The following is an 8,705-nucleotide window of genomic DNA, read 5'->3' on the forward strand; positions in this document are numbered from 1 at the left end:
TTTTTTTGTATTTTTTAGTAGAGACGGGGTTTCACCATGTTAGCCAGGATGGCCTCGATCTCCTGACCTCGTGATCCGCCCGTCTCGGCCTCCCAAAGTGCTGGGATTACAGGCTTGAGCTGTCTCTAGTTTTTAAAAAAAGTACTTTATGTTTAAAATGAACATAATCTTATATATGTCTTTGTAGGTTTGTTTTCTTAGGCAGTGTTTCTAAAAGAGGAAATTTTGGGTGAAAAAAATGAATGACGATTCTTGGTTCATCTGCCGTATTATTGCTCTTGATAAAGTTTGTTAACAGTTTATATGTTTACCAGCAGTGCATGAGAACTCTATAGTCAGCTTATATGGGCCATAATTTAGAATTGTCATTTCTTAAAAATAGTTTTGCCAATTTGGTGGGTAAAAATAGTACCTCATTGTTTTGAGTTATATATTTTTTTCACTAAAGTTGAATTTATCTTTTTGTGTCTTTCCTGCTCATTTGTATTCTTGCTTTATTATTTAGCAAAGCCCCAAGTCCCAAAAGATAATATCCTTTGCCTATTTTTTTTTCTTTCATAGAATTTTTTTTTTTTTTTTTTTTTTTTTTTTTTTTTTTGAGACAGAGTATAGCTCTGTCCCAGGCTGGAGTGCAATGGTGTGATCTCGACTCATTGCAGCCTTTGCCTCCCGGCTTCAAGATATTCTCCTGCCTCAGCCTCCTGAGTAGCTGGGATTGCAGGCATGTAGCTCTGTGCCCGGCCAATTTTATTTTATTTTAGTAGAGACGATGGAGTTTTACCATGTTGGCCAGGCTGGTCCTGAACTCCTGATCTCAAGTGATCTGCCCACCTTGGCCTCCCAAAGTGCTGGGATTACAGGCGTGAGACACCTCGCCTGGCCTCATAGTATTCTTTTTACTGGTTTGTAAGAGCTCTCTTCCTGTATTAAGAAACTGAGCTAGATTTTATTATCTACCTGCATATATATTTACTCAGTTTTCCTTTTCCTTTTATGTGTTGGATTTAGACTTGCATACATTTTTCCATTATATTACTTTAATCTGTTATTAAAATATGAATTTTAAAATAAACACATTTTAAATTGCACATGAAACAATGTATTGATTTATGAATATTGCCTTTCTGCACTCATAGTTCATGAAAAATTTTATTCAAACTATTCATGAACATCTTTGGCAAATTTTATTCAAACTATTCACCAACATCTTTGACATTTGCACATTTGTCCTCACTAGGTCAACTGGTTACCTCTTGAGCTACCTAACTGTTTTGGTGCACATTGTGGTAGTCATTGCTGCTGCTTGCTAAATATTGCAAACTGTCTATGGTCTGAGCCCATGACCAGGCCTCTTTGTGGTTGGGTGAGGTCTTATAAACCATTTTAATCCATCAGTTGTGAGTGGGAGTGATGGTTGACAGTATCCTTTCTAGTTTGAAACTTTTACTCGTCAGTTCCAGACTCTGCAGAGACCCTGTGGGTTCTGTGGTAGTTCAGTGGGAGTAGGGTATCAGGTTCTCTGGAAGAGCCAAGCTAAGGACAGTGCAGTCGCCCTGGCCTCTGATTTAAATCCTCACCTCGATTCAGTGTTTGATGGCACCTGTGGTCATCTTTAATTGTTGTCTGGTTTTCGTGTAACCACCTTGGAGGTCAGAATCCTGTGTTATTCTGTTTCACTGCTCAAAGGATCCAGCCATTGTAGTGATGAATCTTTCTGATTTCAGAGGTGCTGCTGAGTTTACTTTCACATCAACTTCTAACCCCGGGTGAATTTCTCACTGGGCCCAGGTGGGCCAACAGATAGCGCCAAAGGGTGGGTGACCAACTCTCTTGGTTTGCCCAGGATTGAGGGGTTTCCTGAGATGTGGGACTTCTCAATGTGACAAACAGGGAAGTCCCTGGCAAAACGAGACGGCTGTTCACAAGGATCACCCGAAACCCACCAGACTTTTCTCGTAGTTCTCTTTATCCCAGAAATGAAAGGAGGGACGGTAACGGCACCAGCTGTTTCCAAGGCTGAGCTGCAGATTCCACGCTGCAGCAGTTCTGCTCGGTTGCGACCCTCATCTGGCTGCAGAGCATAAATCTGGGCTCGCGGAGTATTTGTGAGAGCTCCTTGGCAGGAGGCATTCATCGTCTGCCAGAGGCCCTGGCACTCCCTGCAACGGTGTATGACCCACGGCTCTGATTAAATTTCAGCAGGCGCACTGTGGCCTCCCCTCGCCCATGCCTGATTAATCACTGTCTCCCCAGGCAACTCTCTGTTCCCTGCTTTCCTGGATGGTGGTTTTCTTGTAAGTGGTCCCCATCCATACATTCCAGCTGGAAGAAGACCTGTGATCTGTACTTTGCCCTTTGCAGCCCCTTAGGGAGTAAACAATCAATGCGCTGTCTCATCTGTACCTCAGATAATTTTTGTAGCCTTGTTTTTAAATATTCCTAAAATATTCCCTCCAGTAACAACTCCAAAGAGTGATTAAGAAGAAGTTGGGATGTAGTCATCAGAGCCAGCAAAAGGTGTGCCAAGGTTGCCCTGGGTGGCTGTATTTTCTTAAGTTGTGGAAAGAAGTTCATGAATCAGTTGTCACTTTCAAGACCTTCTAGTGTCACCTGAATTCCCCTTCTGGTTGTCAGAGCAAAATAAGATGCTGTGTCCTATAATGCCTGGTTTTTGTAACTCCCTCTTTGCAAGGACTACATCCTTTTCCTGAATAGTAAACACATCACCTTGCCAGTGCTTTATCTATCCAGAGAGTGATGACTCTATGTCTCAGGTTAGGTTTTGGTTAAGCTGCACTTTGGGAGTTGTGTGTGAGCCCATATCCCTTGGACTTTAGAGTTCCCTGTGCCTGGGAGTTTCTAAATGTCAACATACGCATCTTTTTGTCTAAGGGCTTCCAAGAGGCTGAAGGCTGCTTTGCGCATCTGTCCTCAGGCTGAAAGCACTGGGGCATTTACAACCTTTTGAGAACAAACCTCATCAATGGGTTTTATTCCAGCTCCTTTCCCACAGGGTGGGGTACCTTTGGGGTGTGTTCTCAAGTTTTGGTGTGGTTTTCTGAAGTTTCCCAGTGGCATTAAGCTCCAGTTGCTGACAGTGATGACTGGCAGGATAACATACCCTTAACTGGTCCTGTCTCTTTCCTGCCACACCTCCCATGCATCACTGGTATTCTCTTTACCTCCCCAATAAACTACTTAATCCCAAATCTTGCCTCAGGATCTGCTTCTAGGAGATCTAAAACTAAGACAGAAGTCGATTATTGAACCTTCTCATAATTCAGGCATCTCTGTCACCCTCTTCCCATATACAATGTGAAAAATGCTGTAACTGTAAACCCAACACATAGACTACAAAGCTAAAGATTAAAATAAGCAAAAGAAAAAAAGGATTTCCTTCTCGCCAACTCCTCACTGCTTCTCTCAAGTATTTATTAAGCAAATATAGGAGGTGCAAACTTCAAATCCCTAAGGAGCCAGGTAGGTGATGTTTGTGTGAAGCAGGTATCAGACAACTGGGAATAGTGGGATCTATGGCAAACAGTGCGTGCCCTGATAAAAGTCTCTTATCCATCTTCTCTTTGTTCTCTTCCTTTAAATCATTACTATGTTGGTCAAACAAAGCATACGTACAGGATGATAAAATTGAAAGACAAACATAAGTGCCTTGTGTAACAGGTAGTTCTCTGACTCCTTAGTTTATGTGAAGATTGCCTTTCAGAGATGGATTTTCCCTTAGAGTAGAGCAGGCAGTGGAAGTTACTGGGAGAAAACCTTCGCTAATGCACAATGCACCCTCACTTCCAAAATGCTACAATGTTGTCCAAAAAATGTCACCTTGAAACAAGGAAAGATTCATTCCCATTGCCTGGGGAAATTTATTCCCATTGCTTGGGGAAATTTATTCCCATTGCTTGGGGAAAAGTCAAATGAGAAATCATGTAGTTTTCATCATACTCACTCTGCTTTCTAAAAAATGTACATGCTGTCATCTGAAGATCAGTCATAACAATTTTTCTCTTAAGCTTCAGCGGGCTCGGCATGCTTTGCAGGACAATCACACTTGAAAGGGCCTTTTCACCTGCAGCCAGGGAGACTACAGATGGAGGAGAGAGAAATATCCTGCTTCGAGAGGCGGTGGAGCAGTGCAGAAGTCCGTGGAAAATGACAGGGGCACCCAGGGATGTGGAGCACTGCCACCATCTGTACTGTCAGTCTGGACAGAGGGCAGACATCTCCTACCTGCCTGACTCTCTTTGGCCTCAGGTGTCAAAAAAAGTGCCACTCAGTGAAAATCCATGTCTGCTGAGGAAAGGGGGAATCTGCCAAGTGTTCCCCTGGGCACCTGCTGTCACCTGGTCTGGGGCTTGGATGTGTAACCATTTCTCTCCAGTCACACGATGAATGATGAAATAAGGAAACAGGCTGTCTGTGCATCAAAAATTTCATCCTAAATGCTTCTTAAGGAGACTAGGCATTGAAACAGGGTACGGACGTCACTTTCGTGCCACCCAATCCTGTTGTCAGACATTCTCTGTAAACCATATTGTGTCACTCAAATGCCGGGCTCATGTTGCTGTTTCAGATGGGTTGAATTTCAACAGCAGACTGGCATAACCTTGTAACAAAGCGTCTTCACTATTTCCTAAACAGTGTAGCAATGGACATTGAACTGCTGTCACCATGATGTTCACTTCGAGGACTCTGGTTCCCATTTCATAGTTGTGTTTCTGGGATCCTGGTATTTAATGTAAAAGTGGTGAATTCCTTAAGTTGTGAGATCTTTCCTTGACTTAGAAAAGTCTTCCACAGTCTTGGGGTAACTTAGGACTCTGGTTGGGAAACTTGTCATTTTGAGGAAACGTAAAACCTTGGGGTTTTAGGTGGTTTTCTTCCTGTTTTTCCACTTCCCAAAGGGAACTTTCACACTCATGAAGGCAAGGGTGGCTGTTACTTGCAGGGAGAACACACAGGTATGTAAGTGCTATAATTTAAGGGAAGTCAGAAGAGTCCTCTAACGAGGGGTGTGCTGTTAAATGTTTAACAACCAGCTCTCTGAAGGGGGCATAAAAGGACTTTATTTTTAGTGTTTGTCAATTTCCATGTCTAATTTCAAGCTCCCAATCTGATTTTATTGGTAGCTTTTCAGCACAGCACTGTCCCTAGCTTGGAAACATGTTTCTCTCCTAGGACTGCATCATGAGAATTTTGGCGTGCTCATTCCTTCGAGGAAGCTATGTCAGAGAAGGGAGGGAGGGAGACTTCTCAAGGTCCTGAACTAGAAGAAAAAAATTGTAATTGGATAAACTCTTGACCCTCTTGGCTGTAAAGGAGAGGGCCAGGTGATGTCAAGTGACCTTGAACAGTGACCAGGTCATTCCCACACTGCGAAACCTCTTTTTTGACCATCCATTCTAAGATTGGAAGGTGCATTAGTTTGCCAGGGCTGCTACCAAAGGACCACAACAAAAGGACTAAAGTAACAACCAAAGGAACACCAATTGGGTAGCTTAAACAACAGAAATTTCTTGCCTAGAAGTCCTGGAGACAGAAGTGTCAGCCACCTCTGCTGACATTTCCATCTCCAGAACTTCTAGGAATAGAATCCATCTCTAAAAGTTCTGCAGACATAATAGATTCTATTCCATTCCTAGAAGTTCTGGAGACGGAATCTACCTCATTCCTCTCCCAGCTCCTGGTGGGCTGTTGGCCATCCCTGGCTTTCCTGGGCTTGTAGATGCATCCCCAGCCCCCTCTGCCTTCATCTTCACATGCTGTTCTCCCTGTGTGCGTATCTGTGCCCATATGTTCTTGTTCTATTTTTTTTTTGTCTTTTAAATAAGGACACCCATCATATTGGATTAGGGGCCCACCCTACTCCAATATGACCTTTTCTTAATTAATTAGATCTGCAATGACCCTATTTCCAAATGAGGTCACATTATGAGATATTGGGGATTAGGACCCCAACTTATGAATATTTGGGGACAAAATTGAGCCCACAACAGAAGAGGTGCTGATACGGTTTGGCTGAGTCCCCACCCAAATCTCATCTTGGATTTCCACATGTTGTGGGAAGGACCCAGTGGGAGGTAACTGAATCATGGGGGTGGGTCTTCCCCATGCTGTTCTCTCGATAGTGAATAAGTCTTATGAGATCTGATGGTTTTAAAAAGGGGAGTTTCCCTACATAAGCTGTCTTCTCTTGTCTGCCACCATGGAAGACATGCCTTTCACCTTCCACCATGATTGTGAGGTCTCCCCAGCTATGTGAAACCATAAGTCCAATAAACCTCTTTCTTTTGTAAATTGCCCAGTCTTAGGTATGTCTTTACCAACAGTGTGAAAACGGATTAATACAGGTGCATACAGTCTTGTATTTCTGTTCAGACCTTTGAAATCATTCAGCAGCTCAGAAGAAACTGCTCCATCAGATGCCTAAGAAGACTGTGAATATAGACAACTACCCTTTGATGTCCTCAGAGAAAAAACAAAGGGATTTTGTTAGAAACTTTCTGATTGGCCTCTGACCCTGCAAGTTCTGAACCTTCCCAACAGAACCACATTTCTTGGTTTTGGAGCCTCATCTTGGGGTGTTTCCCCTAATTTGGAACCAAAATTTCCCTGAAAGCATCGAGGGCAAGTGGCAGCTGGAGCAGAGACTAACAGGTTGTAACAAGCAAGGGTGCCAATGGGGTGGTGTCCAGTTGGAAACACCTCTAAGCATAAGCCTCCAGGAAGAGGAAGGGTGGGTTGGAGAGCGGGAGCCACGAAGCTGGGGAGAAGCAGACAGGGTGAGTGTGGCCTAGCCCCGTGACCACAGAGCCCTCCTGTGGCTCTCCACACATTCTTGGGGCTGGCATCCTACAGCCACCTTGGATCAGGATGTCTGTCTGGTCCCAGGCACTATGAGGTCTTGCGTGAATCGATCTCATTGCCCTGATCCCTCCTGGCTCAGTCTTTTTTTTTTTTTTTTTTTTTTGAGATAGAGTTTCACTCTTGATGCCCAGATTGGAGTGCAATGGCATGATCTCAGCTCACTGCAACCTCTGCCTCCCGGGTTCAAGCGAGTCTCCTGCCTCAGCCTCTTAAGTAGCTGAGATTACAGGTGCCCACCACCATACCTGGCTAATTTTTTTTATCTTTAGTAGAGATGGGTTTTCACCATGTTGGTCAGGCTGGTCTTGAACTCCAGACCTCAGGTGATCCACCTGTCTCGGCCCCCCAAAGTGTTGGGATTACAGGCATGAACCCAGCGCCCAGCCCCTCCTGGTGCATTCTTACAAGAAACCAATGTAGTTGGGCTACCTAGGCCTCTGTTCCTTCAACACAGAGACAAAGGGCATGTGGCTCAGTCACCACACAGCCCACTCGTCCAACCCATCATACTGATGAGGAAATACCGGGTTGTTCCTTTCTGGAAATGAGTCACCTCTGCTGCCCTTTTCTATTCATTGTAGGTTTTAAGAAACCATACGTTGGGGTCTTAGGATCTCAGGGTTAGATGATTTGGATCCTCAAGATAGTAGAGCAACATCTCGCAAACTTTAATGGGATCTTGTTAAAATGCAGCATCCGTGGGAGGGGAGGAGGCACTGAGGTTTTGCGTTTTTCACTCTCCTAGGTGGGCCGTGACCACACTTTGAGAAGCACTGACTCAGACCATTTTGCAGAAAGTGAGGAATGGAGACACTGACTAGTCTGAAGTTCCCCAGCCAATGGGGGGCAGGACTGAGGTTAAAACTCAGGTCTCTCCACTGTCAAGAGGAGTTCTCCACCTGCTGAAATATCCCTGCAACAGGAGGGACCTGCTGCTGTGCAATGTTGGCTCTCTAGTGAAGAGAGAGACGTTGACCCGCAGTCAGAAAAGCCTGATTCTGAGAGATGAGTGCCTTCATTTGGTACCCTACGTGCTTCCTTCCCATGGGGCCTGTGACAGCTGTGGTTGGAAGGGCCTGGCTGTGTCCCAAGGAAATTGTCTTTGCAAAGCCAGTCTGGGGGTTAGATCCAGCCTGTGTGCCAAAGTTGGCCACCCACTGCGCTGAAGGGTTCCACTTGGTCTGAAATATTGTTTACTATTGTTTAGGGCTGAGACTCTGGGGAAGTTACATGTGAACTTGCCAATTTTTGTCCAGTGAGATGCTTTAGTCTGGTAAGACTAGGAATGTGTGTAAGCAAGCAACAATTTAGTAAGAATCCAAAGTTAGATTTCTCATGGCTAAATATAATCTAATCAGACTGAGCTCATTTCATCAACTCTTTTACAAATTTTACATTGCCTAGCATTCAGAGGCTTAGACTCACTAGGAATACAAACACAGACACAACGACAGAAGCTAAGGGATGATTTTGGAGGCTGTGAATGGTGAAGAGATGGAGAAAAATGGTGTGAAAGAGGCCGGGTGCGGTGATATATGCTTGTAATCCCACCTTGGGAGGCCGAGGTGGGAGGATCTCTTGAGTCCCAAAGTTTCAAACCAGCCTGGACAACATGGTGAAACATGTCTATAAAAATTTAGCTGGGCATGGTATCATGCATCTGTAGTCCCAGCCACTCTAGAGGCTGAGGCAGGAGAATCACTTGAGCCCAGGAGGTTGAGGCTGCAGTGAGCTGAGACTATGCGACTGCACTCCAGCCTGGGTGATGCAGTGAGACCCTATTTCAAAAAAAAAAAAAAAAAAAAAAAAAAAAAAAAAAAAAAAAA

The 8,705-nt window shown here is 44.3% G+C and overlaps 1 protein-coding gene across 1 annotated transcript in view; it reads right to left on the reverse strand.

The window, feature by feature from the left end:
* PCSK2 (proprotein convertase subtilisin/kexin type 2) overlaps positions 1–8,705 on the reverse strand; it is a 250,418-nt gene that overhangs the window by 30,770 nt on the left and 210,943 nt on the right. The window contains exons 9-11 of the mRNA XM_017895491.1: positions 4,619–4,738; positions 3,958–4,096; positions 1,949–2,159 (exon numbers count right to left, since the gene is read on the reverse strand). Coding sequence (XP_017750980.1) covers positions 1,949–2,159; positions 3,958–4,096; positions 4,619–4,738 — 470 coding nt within the window. The remainder of the gene's footprint in view (positions 1–1,948; positions 2,160–3,957; positions 4,097–4,618; positions 4,739–8,705) is intronic.

This window comes from Rhinopithecus bieti, unplaced genomic scaffold, assembly GCF_001698545.2.
Source record: "Rhinopithecus bieti isolate Rb0 unplaced genomic scaffold, ASM169854v2 scaffold_25396, whole genome shotgun sequence".
NCBI lineage: Eukaryota > Metazoa > Chordata > Mammalia > Primates > Cercopithecidae > Rhinopithecus > Rhinopithecus bieti.